General features: G+C 34.9%; 2 protein-coding genes across 4 annotated transcripts; one reads left to right on the top strand and one right to left on the bottom strand.

Annotated features, from left to right (window-relative positions):
* Position 1: 1 nt before the first annotated feature.
* LOC145730375 (uncharacterized) lies at positions 2-11,375 on the bottom strand. The gene is made up of 6 exons (XM_081981564.1): positions 11,210-11,375; positions 5,207-5,396; positions 4,822-4,944; positions 873-1,013; positions 684-815; positions 2-302 (listed from the first exon to the last, which is right to left on the bottom strand). The coding sequence occupies exons 2-6, from the start codon at positions 5,259-5,261 to the stop codon at positions 115-117; spliced, it is 639 nt and encodes a 212-aa protein (XP_081837690.1). The 5' UTR covers positions 5,262-5,396; positions 11,210-11,375; the 3' UTR covers positions 2-114.
* Positions 11,376-17,876: 6,501 nt separating this feature from the next.
* On the top strand, positions 17,877-20,151 carry Cdk8 (cyclin-dependent kinase 8). Of its 3 annotated transcripts, none has more exons than XM_081978844.1 (6): positions 17,877-18,252; positions 18,308-18,749; positions 19,054-19,267; positions 19,326-19,507; positions 19,552-19,841; positions 19,898-20,151. In XM_081978844.1, exons 1-6 carry the CDS (start codon positions 18,034-18,036, stop codon positions 19,979-19,981), a joined length of 1,431 nt encoding a protein of 476 aa, XP_081834970.1. In that variant the 5' UTR covers positions 17,877-18,033; the 3' UTR covers positions 19,982-20,151. The 3 variants fall into 3 exon arrangements, with proteins under 3 accessions (XP_081834970.1, XP_081834979.1, XP_081834961.1); XM_081978853.1 differs by having other exon boundaries at positions 19,552-19,823; XM_081978835.1 differs by having other exon boundaries at positions 17,880-18,252; positions 19,552-19,823; positions 19,880-20,151.
* Positions 20,152-20,260: the final 109 nt, after the last annotated feature.

The raw sequence follows: 20,260 nt of genomic DNA on the forward strand, positions 1-20,260 counted from the left end.
GTAGTATAAAAAATTATATATTTACACAGTAAACGTAAAATTACATTCTAACATGCTATTACAGCAATATAATACTAAAATATGTACACTTTGTTAGTAAAAGTCCATGAATTTTCAGTGGCTGAACCACACAGCGATACTAACCAAAAACAGTGTCCTTAACATCGAAGAAATTGAAGAACTACTTGTTGAAGATGGAGGCGTTTCTTCCAGTTTGACTTCTTCTTCTTCGATCGTTGATTGGCTGGTTTGGATTTGTTGGTCCGCTACAGACAACACAACAGGCTGCAGCACTCCGTTAACTGTGGACAACACCATTTAGTTAGTACATATCTATGGTTAAAGTCGTTCACTTTTAAAAATGTGCAACATTGCCTCTTGTAAGTAATTTTCAATGGTCGAGGTTAAATCAGGGAGTAGTTTAAGTGTTCAAAGATAATCTACAAAACGTCTAAAGATGACTTTTAGTTGACTGATGGAGATGCAGAAAGACGCAAAGAATCCTTGGTAGATAACTTTCTTTTACCTGAACTAGTCCAGAAAAGCTACAAACCTCTAGTTGATGACTTTATTTTTAATTACTTAAAAACAGCTGGAGCACCTAATAAACCTGAAGATATGGAAAAGAACTAGGAAATCCCTCTTTTCTTGATCTGGGTATGTATATAACTGAAAATACTTACAGATACACCTGCGACTCTTGTAGGGGCTGTGCCCCGTCTTGCAAGAACAATTCTTGTGCACACAAGCAATTTTGTCTTGACAGTCAGCGCCACAGTAACATTGGTGGTCGTGGTCGCAAGCTTCGTGTAAATCTGTATGTTTTTTGCATGTTAAAATAATTTTATTATACAAAAACTATACTATCATACCTCTATTTTTGACGCATTGTCCCATATGCAAATGATGGAAGGGTTTGCACGCACACAAGTTCTTTTTGGTGCACATGCTTTTCACCCCCATGGTTTTATGGCAGTCGTGTTTTTTGGCGCATTGCACCCTTGGGTGTGGCACTGAAAGTGTTAATTTTAGTTATTGGTAGCAACACAAAAAAGGCACTTTATAAGCCTCTTTAGACCCAAGTTTGTTTATTTTAACTCGCAGGCCGTAATCACCTAATTTACATAGACAAGTTTAGGGTGGGAAACTGAATAGTTATTTGTATTGAAGCACCGATAAATATTTTACGACCTGTTTCTGGCACATATGTAAACATTAATTGCTTTTTCGACGTTTGATTTATCTTAGTTCCTAAACAAATAGCTCCAATCCGGAAAATTCGTCTGGAATTATTTTAGGAAAAGCCTAAACTCGATAATTAACTAGATTCTTGGTGTTCCGGGTTGTCAGGTTTAGCTATTTGGGAAACGCCTAATTAGCCTACACGGGAAAAACTGTTAAAAACAGATAATTTGTCAAGGTTAGCTGTCATGACAATGGGAACAATCCAGGCGCCGTTTAATTATAAACAAAACCGTTATCGTCTCTAGACGCCGTTGTTATAATATGCAATTACCCTAATAAAATCGTTGTGGGTGTTCTGTTATACAGTTTTTGCCGCGTTTTTAGTCTATTTTGATGAAAAGATGTTTCATAAACAGATAAACATTTTTTTCTATTCAAATTTAGCAAATTTACAGAAATTATTAAAAACAGAACGTCAGTATTCTAAAAAAAGTCTATCTGCAGGTCTGAAAAACCTTTTTTATTATACTTAACAGAAAATACTACATTTTCAACTGTTTATAAAATACAGTAAATATGACATTTTCGGAACAGCGCACGGAAATTTTTTCCCGATCCCTCTTTCCGTGCGCTTAATAATAAACATAGATATCCATGATACTAGATATCCTATGGCAACCCGAAGAAAAAAAAGAAACGAGTAATGTGTCTATACACCGCCCTCTGTACAAGAAAGCCAAGAAGGTGCATGCCAAAAATTCCAATATGGCCGAAATATGGGATTGACAGTTTGCATTTGTTTGTATTGTGGAAATTGAGTTTTTGGATGATTAAATTAATTTTTAAAGTTTAAAGTCAAAACTTGGGATTACTTGCCAAAGTAATTGTTGTTTATATGTTTATTGTGCTAGTGAAAGTGTAGTTTGTGTTCATTTTATTGTGTTATCACTATTGTTATTGTTCCTTCATTGTTCTATAATTTGTGGTTGGTTTTTTAACTTAAATTCTATTGCCTCTACAATATGCCGTCCACTTGTTGTTTGCCAAATTGTAAAAGCAATTTGGTGAAAGGCCCAAAAGTGTCTGTCTTTTACTTTACAAAAGATCCTGCTGGAACCCAACAGTGGTTGAAAGCTTTGAACTGGAATGATTTTACTCCAACACAATACTCAGTGGTAAGTACAATATGCTTTCTCATTCAGTAAACTTATTGCCTCTTACATACATTGGTATGTGACTTATGTGAGTTACATTTTGAGGCCGCCTGCATTTTGAGAGCAACAAAGGTTTACTCTGAAGAAACAGGACAGCTTTTAGAAGTTCTATTGGCACATTTACATTTTAAAAGAAAGGTCTTGGTAATAATATAAAACCCATTTACCAGTTTTGCTTACCTAGATTCAAGGATTTCCAAATTTTCTTTGATTGAGCAGTTTTTACATTAGTTTGTTGTACTTTCCAAGACAAAGGGTTCTAACCAAACTTGCTTTGGCTGGACTTTATTGGGTATAAAAAGCCATATCTATACATATCTGGATCAGGAATGAAGCGTTCTTTGATTTTTCACTCACAACTTCTAATCAACTACACGAAAAAATAAAAAAAAACATATTTTCTACTGCATCTCCATAGGTTTGTGTACAAAAAAAAATCCGATAACGCCGCCATTAAAAGTTACATTCTAGGCTTTCTTGTAAAGAAGGCGGTGGTCTATAGCAACGATTTATTTATTAATGACAAATTTTATTTTCTGTCAGTGAAAATTAAGTATTTATGTATTTATTACATTTTGCAAAAATGAATTCAGATTGTGAAGAAAATCGGGATATTCCCGAAAATATCTTACAACGAGCCTGCAAGTGAGTGCAGATTTATTACCAGTGAAATCCAGGTTGAGATATGAACAAGAATATAACAGTTTTACCGAATGGCGGACTCAGAAACGAATCAAAATTGTGAGTGACGATATTCTTTTAGTATATTTTTCTGAAAAAGCCAACACTATGAAATCCTCCACTTTATGGAGTCGATTCTCTATGTTAAAGAGTTGTTTGGCAATAAAAGAAAATACTCACCATCAATATCCAAAAACGATTGCTTTTTTGAAATGACAAGCTGTAGGATATATACCAAAGAAATCCAAGTTTCTTACAGCAGAACAAGTAACCAAATTTTTATGTGAAGCTTCAGATGGAGAATATCTACTAGCAAAAGTAATTTTAGTGTTTGGCATCTTCGGTGCATGCCGCAGAGATGATTTAATACGTTTGAGTTTAGATGATGTGGAAGATAATGGGCGTTTCCTTGTCGTGTTCTTACGAGATGGAAAAAATCACAGGTCAAGAAGTTTTACCATTACCAATGAAAATTGCAAATTCGATCCCTGTACAATTTACCGTAAATACGCAGATCTCCGCCCTAAACATATGGAGAGTAGAAGATTATTTGTTGCATACCGAAACCAAAGATGTTACGCTCAACATGTTGGGTGCCATACTATCAGTGGTATTCCAAAACTTGTTGCAAAATACCTAAAAAACTAAACTAAAAAATCCCGAAGAATATACCGGACATGGGCTAAGGCGCTCTTCGGCAACCATGTTGGTGGAAAACGGCGGTGATTTGCTCACTTTGAAAAGACACGGAGGATGGCTTTCTTCCAATGTAGCAGAAGGATATATAGAAGAGTCCATACAAAGAAAAATTGAAGTATCACGGAAGTTGTTTAGCCCTTGTAACTTGGAAACTACAACATCTGTAACAGTCAATCAAGAGAACCAAAGCACACACGAACACTCCGCTTCAACATCTTTAGCAGAGTCAACAAAAAGAAATGCAAAAGGGATTGAGCTTCAACAATAATACGAATTGTACAATAAATATTACTATTAATAATAACGGTTCTGTCCAAAATTAATTTTTTTTGTTAATTTGAGTTGTATGTACTTACATTTTTACTGTTTTAAAAATAAAAATAAATATTCCCGATTTTCTTAATAATTTTTTGCGATATTTTTTGTTTATGTTGATTTCAGGTACCTAAGTATAATAAAAAATATCGTTCATTACTCGTCCAGAAATGGATTTTCCGTTCTTGCATGACTCCCCCCATTTGTCACGCGCGCACGGAAAAATCCTCATTTCTGTACTGGTAATGAAATATACTATTTCCTGATATATTAAAGACACGTTAAGTGAATGCCGTTATGGTTCAAATTGGTTTTGCTGGTTGCTGTAAATGATAGTTTTATAATGTTTATTAATATTGTGATCAATTCTTTTGAGAAATACCCATTTGTTAAAAAAATATCTAAATCAATTATTATTCAATTTGCAATTAAAACAATAATAGAACAAAATAGACAATAATGACTTTGCCCATCTATGATGTAACTCCCAAGTACTATGGCTTCCTCCTTATACAGTAAATGAGACATTTAACTTGGTAGATGTGACTTATAGAACCACACTTATACAACCACAGAGTATGTAAAACTACTAGGTAACGGTAAAGTTAAAAAATTAGACAAATGTCTTCTCAATCACCCTGTATAACAACATTGGGTGTGTAACAACAGTTTATAGGGGCTACTATAAGTAGAAGTGGGTGTGACTTAACCATATTAATCTACTTACATGGTACACAGGAATCAAACCACACAGTAAAATCAGCTCTACAAACGCATACTCCTTTTTCGCACACCGTGTCGATGGTACCGCAATCGTCATCGCTGTCACATTGCCCATACAGGGCGGAACCTGTCAAAATTTTACCTTTTATAGACAATTGTCAACAGTGTACAACCACTGGTGACAGCTTTACTAACTCTGTCACTTAAAATTGTGAATTTTTGCTCCAGAACGAACGTAGAACTTCAGGATGACGTAGTTTAACAAAACCATATTTTGACCAACTTTCAAATTACGAAATCGTGACATTCGCTCTGGAGAGCTAGAGCGTCAAAACAAAAGGAACCATAACTGGATCATAATGTCAAGCAGACTTTTTGAGATAACTTACCTATAACCCTACTAATCCAGATGCTGGCCACAATCAGAACGAATTTGATAAGCATTATTGTTTTGATCGATAATCTGGGCTACTTGATCCGTCTGGCGGGCTCCAACACCACCATTCATTAGGCGATTTTTCCAATTTTCCTTATCGACAACCGATTGTAGTAGTAAACATCGGCGCTTATTGGCATTGCCTGCAATAAACATATCAGTTTTTCTACTTTACTGCTGTCATAATTAACGGGTCAACACACTCGTCAAAAGTAAAAATTCGAAAAACATTTATATTTATCAGTTTGTTCTTCACTTCACTAAAATTTAATAAAAATGTGTCTATTCTCTGGTATAATAAACAGGAAAACACTATTACTGAAGCTGAAATCGCTTATCCCTCTTCTCACTAAACTGAGAAGAACTTGACAGTTGTCAGGTAATTTTCTTAATTGTACCCAATGTGGTGTCATGTAGTATTTGCCAAATTTTACCCAGAACCAAATTAAAATTTGTTGAATTCTCGGTATAAGAATCAAAATAACAGTTACGAAAAACCACACATATGGTCCAGGGCACTAATGGGAGCGATGCACGTCATCAGTGAGTTTGACGTTTTGAAAATGCATTCGTACTGCTTAGCGATTAGTTGCGACCTGTAGCGCTCTCTTTCTAACACGCGCTTATTAACTGAACGCAACTCTGACACAAACGTGACCTTCTCGATCTCGACGTTTAACGATTTGTGTGCGTTGTTGCCAGATTGCTAGTTGACTGTTTCCTGTTTTTGTTTTTGTTGTTGATGACTTGACTAAAAACTGCTTACAGAGAGAGACAAAAAAAAAACTCAATATTGTTATTCAAAACTCTCTGTTAAAAAACTGCGTCAACTTCTATATAAGAAGTAAATAAAAACAAAATGTATGTAAAGTTCGTGTTTTAATGAAAAAACTAAACATCTGGCAACGAGGCGCGTTAAACGTCAATGACGTGCATCGGCCGATATATTGCCTTCTACTATACATTTAGCATCAAAATTGTAGCGCTACTCGAATTCAAGGTACTGAAATTGCATTGCCACTTACAATTGCAAATTTGTACTGTATTTTATTTGGTAAATTATCGTAAAAGCAAATTACATCAGTTACGCCTAAAACATATATTATCTAATGTCTAGAAAAAATTGTTTAAACACTTGTGATAAAGCAGCTTGAATACTAATTTAGTCCACCCAAAAGCCATTCAAATAGAAAAAAAAACATAAAAACTACAATTCTATTCGTTGACAGAATTAAATCTCCAATCGTAAATCATCCGGTCCTTCTCACACACATTAAACGATTATTTATTTGACTTTTATTCAACACTACCGGGGGCGCCAACCCAGGACATTACATCACACAAACGCACACGTTTCAATTACACAAAAGCCCATATAAACGCACATGTGACACATTTTTGTCTTTTTCAATTTTTTTTTTCTTAAATTGTATATTATTTATAGGCCGAACCTCGTTAACGCCAATTAGCCTGTTGTTATTGATCCCGTTCAATTAGCATATTGTTACAGATTGCTTGGCGTATTAAAGTTATTGACATATTAATGCGTATACATAATCATTTACCAAGAGGACAATATTCAACCGAAAAAAACTGAGTGCGAACGTTTTATTGCTTCGTGTAATAATTATAATTGTTGTTGTGCCAATCAATCGGAAATTATTGATTGTATTGGATGCCATGTTTCATTCAAAACAGCGTGACTTTGTTGAAGTTCACACGTGGCTTTGTGTAAAGCAAAATTGTTTCTTAGCCCTGATATTCAAAAACGTATACTATTTCCTGCTAAAAAAGTCTTGATTACTCATTCTCTATTAAGTCGTAATTGCGTAAATCTCAGCACATTGAGTAGTTTGTGATTGGTCAAAAAGCAAATTACGATTAATGTGACAATGATGACAAATGATTTTAAAGTCAATGTTTACACCACCAACCCAATTAAATCAAAATCTGTATATCCATCAATAAAATAACGTCACCTTTCAATGTTGCCAAATCGTTTATAAACCACATTCAGTTTTTACAAAAATTGTTTCAAACACGTAAATTGCAAAATGGTATTTATGTTGTCAAATGTACGTGTGATCATTTTGATAGATAGTATTTCTATTTATATTATATTTTGATTTTTCACAGTTTTTTTACTGTGGTTTGGACTTTACTAATGATTACCGTAAACGAGGATTTCGTCCAGAAAAAATAAATAAAGGAAACAGTGTGGTTCAGCTTGTTTGGATTTCAAAAGCACACTGATGATAACACCAAAATAATGTCGAAACATTGGCGGTATAATTGTATCTTTTAAAATTCAAACAAACCCAGAACTACATACAATAGCTTTGTTTTGGTTCATGATTTTAAACTGTTCCCGAACTGACTTGGACCACCTGGAGCCTGCATGTACCTATTAGTGAAATAGGGCTTATTACACCGTTATATTTTAAGCCAAGCTTAAGTTAAGCACAGTTCAGCCTGTGACTTTTTTCACTCGTTCTGTCACATTCAAAACCACTCAACTTTAACTCGGTTAGCGGATTGCACGGTTTGACTGTGACATTATGTATACAGGTGTGGTAAATCCAAAACCGATCATAGGAAAACCGTGTAACGGACAGAGAAACGTACATTATTGCATGCGCGGGACTAAGACAGAAAACGAAAAAAATATCAAGTAGGCCATATTTTCAGCGCGCTGTTGCCAAACGCCAGTATCACTCCAATACTTGTTGATTTTATATATTATATTTAATTGAATACTTGGCGTTTGGCAAAAGCGTCGGTTTTGGATTTACCACCCCTGTATGTACCTACCCCTACCCTACATTATGTACCTCATGCAACTTAACGTAAAAAATAGAATCCAAACAAAAGCATTTAAAATGGCGGCCATGTCAAATGCTGGTAAATATAATCCAGCGCATGGTACTCGAAGAGTCCAAAAAGGACAAATACAAGATGGCAGAGCTGTAGCAACTTTGGTGATGGTTTAGTTCATTAGGTTAGGTTAAACAAAAAAACTAAAGTGTCAAAATAATGACCCACAACTGGAAAGTTGACAAATTGCCGACCACTTACTAAGACATAACTAAACTGTTAATAGTGAGGTTAAGACCCTTTCAAGCGATGATTTCCTTGTATAAACAAAATAGACAGGTGTGTTAAAATACCGTCTCGGTTAATTTCTTCGGGTATTTGTTGAACTGTTGCCAGAACCATTACATCTGGACGATACAGCCGCTTTACGTTTTGGTTTTAGCTTATTGCCTTGCGGCCACTTTAAATGTATTAAAGCGTCTGGGTGTGGGATTCCAGAGAGGAGTGTGTTTGAATCCTTCCGCGTTTTAAATTAAAGCGAATTAGTTTAAAGCGGCGGTGTATGCCAGAAACAATAGAATCGCACGCAACTTAAAATACACGCTCGAAACACGCTGTCGCGCTTGAGTTTATGATGACGCGTTTAGGTCTTTGACTTTCCCGTCGAAAATAGACAATATAAATAAACATTGACGCGATAACCTTTTGCCGGCAATTATTACGTAAAAATCGCCGCAAAATTGTATTTATATTCGCCGACAAACATGAAAAATTTACATCCAAAATCAAATGGTCTAGAAGAGAAACTCATACTTTCGGCAACAGTGTCAGTATACCGGAAGTTATTGACAGTTGATCACATAATACCGCTTTACCGGAAACCAGAAAGCCTAGATGAGTGGGTCTCGTGACCAACTGTCAAATTATGTCTAGTCTAATTGCGCCAAACATACTGACACTTATGTCACATAGAAACCATGTACTATAGTTCATCCAAAAGCCCAGAGAAGACGTAAAGTCCCTTTATGTAATTTTCGTTGGTAGTAGAAATTTTAATGGCTGATAAGTTTTTGTTTTTGGTCAACTTTATTTGAATGTGAGTTGGGAAAACTCACGATGAAGGCTAAATTTTCCTTCTTGGGCTAAAAAATACCAAGACACCCACTAAAAAAAGTAAATGATTAATTATTTAAAATTTAACGCTTATAATTACCCATCCTTTGCAGCCATATTGTAATGTGTCAATCAAAACAAAAACAATAATTAATAAAAATCCGCTATTGTTGCTGTTCTGTCATCAGGTAAATCAGAAACGCGAATAGATTAATGGCCAAAAATACTGTACGAAATTTCCAAATTTCTCCACCAGAAGCCGTAGGTACCTCACACAAAATTTAGCCACTAAATTATATTTGTTTGAATATACAGGTGTGGTAAATCCAAAACCGACCATAGAAAAACCGCGTAACGGACAGAGAAACGTACATTATTGCATGCGCGGGACTAAGACAGAAAACGAAAAAAATATCAAGTAGGCCATATTTTCAGCGCGCTGTTGCCAAACGCCAAGTTATTTAGTCGACGGTATTTGAGTGATACTTGGCGTTTGGCAACAGCGCGCTGAAAATATGGCCTACTTGATATTTTTTTCGTTTTCTGTCTTAGCCCCGCGCATGCAATAATGTACGTTTCTCTGTCCGTTACGCGGTTTTCCTATGGTCGGTTTTGGATTTACCACACCTGTAGACTAAAATAAAACTGTCATTTCAAAAATCAACACAGTTGGGCCACCATGTAGATTAACGATATACATTATACACAAATGTGCGTCCCACTGGGAAACGCTTAATAAACACATCATGGCCATGTCCTGTCCAGTAATTCGATATAATACGCATACATCTCTCGAGGATAATAGCATTAAATAAAATTGTTTATACAATAATTTGAATGAATTATTGTTCTTAGGGAACGACCACATATGTTTGAGCTTTACATTGTGGTAATGCATATGATAAAAGGCTCGTTATGTTATTCAGATGAGTTGTTACCCTTGTTTGGATTATTTAGATGGAAACGGACCCCCAAATTTATTAATTCGGTTGTGGTTTCATTGGTTATTTAATGGAGCAATGTAATATTAAAAAGGACATATTTTTGAGTGTACATTTTGACTGAAATATATTCTGTGTATAATAAGTACACCGAAGGTTGTCCTGTTGCTTTGGCTGTTATTATGCAAATTATGCTAGTAGAGTCATTTTAGTTTAAATTCAACTTTCGCTTTCTAAACTACACACGTGTATAGTAAATGGTGTAGAAATATTACTTTTCAAAAACCCCCTAAATCTTAATTAAATTTGCATTATGTGTTAACATTCCAGTAAACTTTTACAATTCGTTTTACTGCATTTCAAAATATTACATAGGTTTTTGCGAGTTGATAAAAAAGGCTCGTTCCCAAAAAGCAAATTAACAGGACATAGTCCAAAATAGCTTTCTTTTTGTATTTATGTAATTTATAATAATCAAATTAATCAAATTGCCATCTTGACCAATATTAAGATGTGTAATGTGAAGAAGCATCATTAATTCATGCAGACAAGAAAGCCAAAAATATTGAAAACATGTAATTTTGTGGATAACGCTAAATTCGGTAGAATTCAAATTTAAAGAAACGTCTCTCATAATTTTGACGTAATTGCGACATCTGACAAGGTTGTAATGACCGTTTTTTATAATTTTAAATAGGAAATTGAAATAGAACTACACTTATGTAGTTCGAAGTTTCGAAATTCGTTTCTATATTTTTTTGCATTAATAATAATATAATATTATCTATACTTTGAAGAAAAAAATAAACTAACTTACTTTTCTGACTAAACGTCAAAAAAAATTATTAAAATCAGTCGTCCCATTCTTTTAACAGCAGCTTTATAACTAAAACTACAGCTGTAATTTTCTTGATTTTAAATTAGTAAAGTAATTTTATGCAGTTTTTAAAAAATATAAACTTGCAACACTTTTAAGATTTGTTTTATGTACGTTTGTGTATTTTATATTTGGTTTCAATTTCACAAATTTCTTATTTTTTTGATTGACAGTTGAATTGTGTCAAATAATTTACAAATAAAAAACTTACCTAAAAAACAGTTGCAGTCACTTTGCACCAAATTAACCGGACCAAAACTGAACTTTAAAATTTTTTTCTCTTAAAAAATTAATTTTAGAAAATATCAAATAGTGCGGGAATAGTATCGATGTTGCGTATTAGGAGCGCCAAGTTTAACTGTTCGAACTTTTGTCACTCGCTCGACTAAGCTTGGAACATCCCAGCTTTCATTCATCAAATCTGGGAGTTTTCGCCGTTCCTTTTTATCCCGCTTTGGATCACAAACACCTGTAAAACCTCTACGACTCAAAAATAACGGTTTATAACGTTACAATGTAAAAACTTTCAACAAAATTGATAATAATTGGTCGATTTTATGTAAGAAAATCTGTGTTGAATCCAACAGGTTCCCAAGCTTTGGTCTTTATTTATTTATCTAACATTTTTATAAGCAATTGCCAAAAACTCCCGAATGAAAATTATAAACACAACCAGGTGACCTGCCCTCAATTTAATTGGAAACAACAAATTTTAAAAAATCCAGTTATAACTTCATTATTTAAATTCCGACATTGCGTAATACACTATTTAATTGGAATAAGTCGGCGCGAACCTACAAAGCAACAAAGAATTTTTATCATTCTAGTGTTGACACGTTTTAAATATATTATTTAAAACATTTCCAGTCGAATATATCGATTTTTATCTTTTTTGTTTTGGCTCATTCCCATTACATACGGCGAATGCAGACCACGTAAATCAGAGAATTCGGCTGAATATCTCAATGTCAAACTTAGTGGACAATAAATTTGAAGACATTCAAAGAATTGGTAATCAAGTGAAAAAAAGTGAAAGTATAAGTAATAAGAACAAATCGATTACTAATTAAATATAATTTAAGTTTGATGGATAAAATGACATTTAAGTAATGCATTTTCGATTAGTTATTCAAGTAATCTATTTATTTCAGTGCATTCAGAAGAAAGTATTGTCTAGCGATTGGTAATCGAGGTGTTCTTACGAATCAGGTCATTATCACGTGATTGTGGCTGTCAGTGAGTGCCAGAGCCATCTAGTATAATAATTAGCTTCTATTAGGGTGGCCATCTTGAAAACCAGTAAACGTCAATAAAATCCAATATGGTTGCCAGCAATTTATAGAACTCTTTTGTTAATATTGCGTTCCTATTAAATTGTACATACAGGGCGTTTCATTAACTTTGATAACATTGTTTTTAAAGATATCGGAACGAAATAAAAATCATATTGCATAATTTGCTAAAGTTGAATTTTGACATTAACAATATGACATGACTATCGGGAACGAAACTTGATTGACTTCATTTTGATCGACGTTTGCAATAAGAGATTTGTCAATAAATTTCTAGCCACGTATAACCACTTTGTAAAAATAGTAAATACGGTGATAACGTAACAAAATGATTCATCCGCTTACCTCTATATGGCTATTAGTATTCAATCCGCTTAAAAGGATATAAATTTTATATTTCAGCCCGGGAATAGAAAATAAAACGATGGCGGATGTGAAAAATTTTAAAATGCAAAGGACAATTTCAGTTTTACGTTTAGAATCCAAGGCCCCCCCAGAGGATTTGCATAACCCCCGTCATTAGGATCTTTTCCTACAACTCTCGTCAGACCAAAAGTGCACCTGGACCAATGCTTCAATGAATCGAAATGTTTAATTCATGCGGCCATGTTTTTTGTTATAAAGCCTTTTCAGGTTTTACTTTTCTACAGCCTTGAACTTGGTTGTAGTGAAGCCGAGAGGCACTTGACCCACACGCACCATAAACCATATTTGTAGTGTTACATCATGCAAAAATGAGTGCTTTGGCCCCTATTCTCCCCCATTTTAGGTTTGCATCGTACATAAAACAATCGGATATTTGTTTTCGGTCGTTAAAATTGGTGGAACGTGCCTCGGAAACAATAGAGAAAATATTCGCCGATGGTGTCAAAAATCAAATTTAAATAATGTTCCATTGTGTTACGGACGTGATCCACTATAATATTAATGTGTGACGGGGCGCCGTCTTGCACCTTTGCACCCACAAAGCGTGTGGTTCTTTTTTTTAATTAATTGCCCGTCCACTACAGCAATTAAATGTTGAACGACATAAATCTCAATTTATGTAAGAGTTTAATTAGTTGTGCATGTACACCGAGTTTGATTTTTTTCTAGGAGGGATGTCTAGTCGTTAATTAAGCAGATCCTAAAGGCTGGTACAAACGCACCACTTTGTTGTTGAACGTGAATAATTGAGTCAAAAAGTGGTTTTGATTGATGGGTTCGGTCGGATGGTGCTGCCGTTAATTGGTTACAGGTTCGATCACTTGGAAACGAAAGTGTTTAGGAAACGAAACCGAGAAGTTATTGTGCCTGCAATCCTGTAATGGTTTGCGTGTTTTATTACCAGTACTAACCTAGATCCAAAAACCAGAAAATTATTATTGCGCCAATTTTAAATGAGGTCTAAGAGTGGTTTTTGTTAATACTTTGTATGCTGGGATAAGTCAGAAATATATCTTTCGATAACAATAGATTTTATGATAATGAGTTTCCTTTTCTAATAAACCACTCAATAAACTAATTATAGACTAAAACTTTTTGGTTTTTGCGAAGGTATGCGAAAAGAACCTACTACATTTTTCAGATTTTTGATTTGATAATTTGATTTAACTTGAAGCAGGTTTTTCCTCATTTACACCTACTTTTTGCAAAAAATTATCATTTGTTAAAGCCATATTCAATATGTAATGATTTATGTGCTGGTAAAATGAAAAGTTTTGCACCTAATACCGACAAATAAACCAATTTTGAAAATATTACAAGGTGCGGTGTACATATCAGACGCATAAACCAATCGAGTAACAAACTGGTTTCTTACTGTGTTGATAATGAACCTTTAACAGTCCTCCGGCCTTCGTTTGGTCCATTTAGATTCGTATTCAATGCCTCATTTAGACAACATAACTACGAATTGGTGCTTTCACCAGACTTGAATACCAGACAAGTCTCTATATCGAATTCAAAAGGCACATTATCCTCTCTAACTACCACCTTATAAAGATAGCTAGCGCATCGCTATGCTACTACAAAAAAAATACCACCATCAAAAACTGAACAGAAGTGGGATTAAAATAGGAAATAAACAATCCGATATCCTAATTTTAAACCACTTAGATTCATATAGGTGCGACCCGATAAAGGTTGGGATTGTTGTGACGGGAAAAATCCCATTAAAACAATAGGGAGAGAATCGATTTATGTATAGAAAAGTCGCCCACGTAGACTTTGAATGATATTCAAATAAGTTGTAATTAGAAATATTCTCAAGTCAAGTTGTTATTTGATTAGAAATTTTGCTCAAAAAAACGGGAATATAGACAGTTTAAATATCAAGAAACTTCCCTTTAAGTCTGCTAATCTGCTAATGCGTGGACATTTATTTGACGAATTGGTGAGGACCAAACGCTATATTAACTTGCAAATATCCTGGAAAGTGTTCTTAAATATCAGTCGTCAATGATGGTTTTGGAAAGTCGTGTATGAGGGTATAGAGCAAAATGAAACGTCTTAACATTTTAACAACCATCTACCTAGAAAAATTAATCAGATTCTAGTAATCATTTTATTAAAATATAACAGCAGAACTTAATGCTTTTTCTTAACAAAGTTTTAAAAAATAAATTGCTTGTAATATATAAATAAACGTCTTACATAGGTACATGCACAGATACATCAACCTGTCCTAGGCCTGCATAAGAGAAGGTAAATTACCAGGTGGTATTCGATTCAATGCATGTCGTCAAAGTCTCTTATTTTCATATAAATATTTAAATTGATATGTTATTCCCTGAACTGTCGCCGCTTCCATCTTGATAATACGCGGTACCGCTTTAAAGGCGGATTTATTCAATCTGTTTTGTACTCGCATAACATGGTATAATAAATTGCAGGGCCGGACGTCCTTACCTTTGTTTACTACCCGTATCATTACTCAATACTGTTAAAATACGGTCCTGTTGTTCGACGCTTAAATTTACATTTTCAATTTCACATGTGTATGTTTTTAATCAATATAGGTATGAATCTGCTATTTTGTCTAGTAATTTATTTATCAGGTGTGTTCCAGTTACAAATGTACCCCCATAAACTGCACTGGCATAAATTGAATAAGTTTTCAGGTTGCAAACATGTATTTTTCATATAGGCAAGCCAGACATAAAAAATGCAGAAATATCGCTTGAACGTTCATATGGCACGCCACTATTACCCTTTAAGGGACGTTTCAGCAATTACTTTCCTTCTTACACGGTGACATGTCCAATAAAGCGCTATTTATGAGTACCAATACCGTGGGACGGCGTCTCTGGGGGATGTAATCTGCAAACCTGCCATCAGTAAAAGATGCAACTTTAGATTAGATTATCAGAATGGTTCTACCATCGACGTATATAATGTACTTTTATATGTTTATGATTTCAAGCTGTCATTGATGTCAGTTTGCTGTAACGTTTCAGTGAATGCTTTACAGATAAAAATGCTCATACGTAATATTGCTTATTGCTTTTAGCAGCTAATGGTTTTTAAAGAAAAGTGGCTTTCTTCAATAAACTGAAGTAATAATTTCGAATAATACAAAATGAAAACTAATCCTATCCTGTCAGATAAATGATTATTATGTCATTTGAAATTCTTACTTAGAGATGCGCATTCAGCATTCTTTGTCACTTAGTATACACGGTGTACAAGATTATGCATTATTGCTAATTGCTACTGCACTCTTGTACAATATGTATAAAGTGTCATGTTAATGATTTTATGAGGGAGAAATTCGTCACAACACACCGTATTAATCAATCAAACAGACAGATTTTCCATATTTCTGCCTTAAATAGCTCAACATATATCTCATTAGTCACGTGAAAAGCCTGAGAAAGTGTCCGAGAACCCCTGTCACGTCGTGGTTTGAAATAATAGACTTAAATTGAGCCATCCTAAGGACCTTTAAAGTGACGGGCGGCATTTTTTAAGACCTATTACACTTGTTCTAATCCGGTTAGAAAGGTGTCACGTTTTGGTGTGAATTAGGCTTTAATTGGTCGTGATGAGGGTTGCCGCGCATTGTGCTGTAATGGGGGGTGGAGACTTTTTAGTCACAGGTGGTCACCAGATCGGGTTGCTGATTGACTAGTTGATCCTGGGCAGATGTGGATTTTGCACTAAACCTAAAAAATCTATTAATTCTAAGATGTGGTCCTTCGAGTTTTATATATAAACCCATAAACCATTTAAAATCAAAACAAAAAACACATACACAGGGAGCGTCCCCCGTCTGATTGCGGACCCGATCCGAACCCATTTGGACTTTGCTTTACCCGACCACTTTGAGACTTCAAAGAAGCTGGGGCGATTCGCATTTATCTTTAAAAGGGCCATTTAAAGAGAAGCCACCGGCTAATTTATGCGTCGATAAACCGAGTAAGGGGGATTGGCTCGTTGACGTATTTATAATGTTTTTCTAGTCGGCGGCGGTTCCGGGCGGTACCATCCGTGTCATTTTATTCGTCTACTGTAGATACAGGCCGTTAATTTATTGCGTAAAGTTTAATTTCTTTTTTATGAGCGGTTTAGATATAATGGGGTCGAAGATGGTTCGTTGGAACTAGGCGTCGTATATAAAGTTGATCAAAGTTCCAGCTGGTGTTCATTTATTCTGACCGTCGTAAATTAATAAAGTACTTATTATTTTTCCGGCAAAGCTAACAACCGTAACATAGATCAATTCAAAAATTACCAATCTGAAAAAGCATTTGGTTAGATTTTCAAATGAAGAAAGTTAATCCCATAAGACATAAGTAACTTAGGACGAAGGTTTTACACTGGTCAAAATTCCAGTAGCATTGAAAAATGTTATAAAGCTATAAGTATATTGAGTCTTGTCAATGTTAAAAATATCTAATGAAATCTATACATATAATTTAATGTAAAATTTGTAGTATTGACTTTTGCAATTTAAATAAGTTCTATACTAGTATCACAAAATTATTTCTGATTCTGATTCCTCTATTTAGAAATAACTGTGTCATAAATGAACGAAACTGCAATAAACAAAACTCTGTTAATACCAGATTTAATGATAATAATGATGGTTTACGTTGTGCGTTGTGCGCTATTTTAAATATAAACACCACTATTAAAAAGCAATTTGTTTATGATAGTGGAAATTAAGCCCAAAAGAATAGTTGTTCCCAACAGGACAAATCTATCCTTTCAACTACTATTTGTGGTTCATATTCACGACTGTACACAAGTGTTATTTAATTTAGCTTGGGTAATAGAACTGATCCTTTATATAAATTAAAGTTGTAGAGTCTTGAAAATTACTACAAACTGAGGTCGAAACGTAGATTTGTATCAATAAGACAATAAAAAATTTGCATGTTTGATGAATATAAGCGTCATTTTTAATTTCTTTAAAACTGAAGGTGTTACTTTATCTTCATATTATATTGGTCACAAACCGCAATATCTCTGTGTATAAGTTACGGCCTAACTAGTAATCACTAATCAGTAATACTCGCTTTCCTCCATATTGATTTATTGTACCCAGTCCACAGCTTGTCAATGTCCACTCTGTCAAAGATCAAAACTGTAAATACTCCATGTTTGTTTACATTTTATTGTTTATGTTTGTATTTTGAGGTTTGAGTTTTGAGCTAATGTTCCATTTGAATTAAAATCTCCAAAAACACAATTTAGACTCAATTAATGTGAGTTTCCCCCAATATAAACTGAAACTAACTAGCCCGGTCTTGATAAGGATATGACCGGCTTCATGATGGACTATGAGTTCAAAATGAAAACCCAAACGGAACGAGTTAAAGTGGAGGACCTATTTGATTACGAGGGCTGCAAAGTGGGCCGAGGCACCTATGGTCACGTCTACAAAGGCAGAAGAAAAGACGGTTCTGATAATAGGGATTATGCTCTTAAGCAAATTGAAGGCACTGGATTATCGATGTCTGCTTGCAGAGAAATAGCTGTAAGATTTACTGAACTGGTCTAATCAACAACTTTAAGGTTTGCATTTCTTTTAGCTATTGCGGGAACTGAAACACCCTAATGTGATCAACTTGGTCCGAGTATTCCTCTCACACAATGACCGTAAAGTGTGGTTGATGTTTGATTTTGCTGAACATGATCTCTGGCATATTATCAAGTTCCACAGAGCCGCCAAAGCCAACAAAAAACCCGTTATGGTACCCAAAGGAATGGTCAAGTCACTCTTGTATCAAATTCTTGATGGGATCCATTATTTACACTCTAATTGGGTGCTGCACAGAGACCTGAAACCTGCCAATATTTTGGTTATGGGAGAGGGTCCTGAACGGGGCAGGGTTAAAATCGCGGATATGGGCTTTGCGCGATTGTTTAATGCACCATTGAAGCCCTTGGCTGATTTGGATCCTGTGGTGGTTACTTTCTGGTATAGAGCACCTGAATTGTTGTTAGGAGCTCGCCATTATACCAAAGCTATAGGTGGGTGAGTTAGGTTTGGGTTAGAGATTGTATTGGATGTAATAAGGATATTTTTATATGGTCAGTTAATAGTAAATAAGCATCAGGAAAAGCAAACAGGCATTATTTCCTTGAAAATATTCCATATTTTGAATAGACAAATTTAGGGTTTTTATGGATGACCATTTTTTTACATTCTGTATGCTAAAATATGCACTTTTTAAGCAGGAAGGAAAAAAAACAAGAATAATGAAAGAAAATTTATTATTATGTATTTAGAGTAGAGAATCTTGTACTGAAAATATTTTTTGATTTTATATTGTAGATATTTGGGCTATTGGGTGTATTTTTGCTGAATTATTGACATCAGAACCGATTTTCCATTGCCGTCAGGAGGACATTAAGACTAGTAATCCTTATCATCATGATCAGTTGGACAGAATATTTAATGTTATGGGTTTCCCACATGAAAAGGATTGGGAAGACATAAAAAAAATGCCTGAACACCCAACGTTACTTAAAGATTTCAAAAAATCCAAGTAACTTGTTTAAATTTTAAATGTTGTATCTGGATCGTCTTGGAACTTTTCCTTTCAGTTATGTAAGCTGTTCCTTGGTCAAATATATGGAAAGGCACAAAATCAAGCCAGAAAGTAAAGCTTTTCACTTGCTACAAAAGCTTCTCCTGATGGATCCCAACAAGAGGATAACATCAGAACAAGCCATGCAAGATCCATACTTTTCTGAAGAACCTCTGCCCACGCAAGACGTTTTTGCTGGTGAGTTGTGTTTATTGGAGTTTCTTTTATTTGATTTTGATTAGGTTGCCCGATTCCTTACCCAAAACGCGAGTTTCTGACTGACGACGATCAAGAAGAGAAGACAGACAACAAGCAACGCCAGAACCAACAGCAACAAGCGTCGTCTCAACAGCAGCAACAGCAACAGCAGCAGCAACAACAACAACAGCAGCAACAGCAACAGGTGGCGCAGCAGCAGGCTCAACAAGCCAATCAACAGGACCAACATCCGGCTAAGCGGGTTCGATTGACTGGACCGCCTCCTACTGGTCACCCGTCGCAGGTCAATCCTCAAGTACGTCACTCAGCCCAGGTTTTGTCTGTCACTCTTGGTTTACTGTATGTTTGTAGCAAATTCCTATATCGCAGCAACAGCAGGAATTCCACCAGCAACAAATGATGTACAGCGGCGGCAATCAACAACAACAGCCCAATTTTCAGCAGCGGTTTTGAGATTTTCTTTCTGACAGTGTTTTAGATGACAGACAGTCCAGTGTAGCTTTTAATTTTTAATTATTGACGCATAAACATATTTGCATAGTTGGATTTTATGATGTTTTTGATGACGTAGATACATTTTCATCCTTTATTATATATATCATAAAATATATTTTTAAGTTAAATTTTTTATGTTTTCTCTGCTTCAAAGATCTGTTCCCTTGATGGTAACCATAATTAACGTAATCATTTTTTAAACATAAGAAAGCACAGAGGTGACAATAATACATATTT

The sequence above is a fragment of the Ips typographus genome, linkage group LG1, assembly GCF_016097725.1.
Source record: "Ips typographus isolate SLU linkage group LG1, UJ_Ityp_2.0, whole genome shotgun sequence".
NCBI classification, from domain to species: domain Eukaryota; kingdom Metazoa; phylum Arthropoda; class Insecta; order Coleoptera; family Curculionidae; genus Ips; species Ips typographus.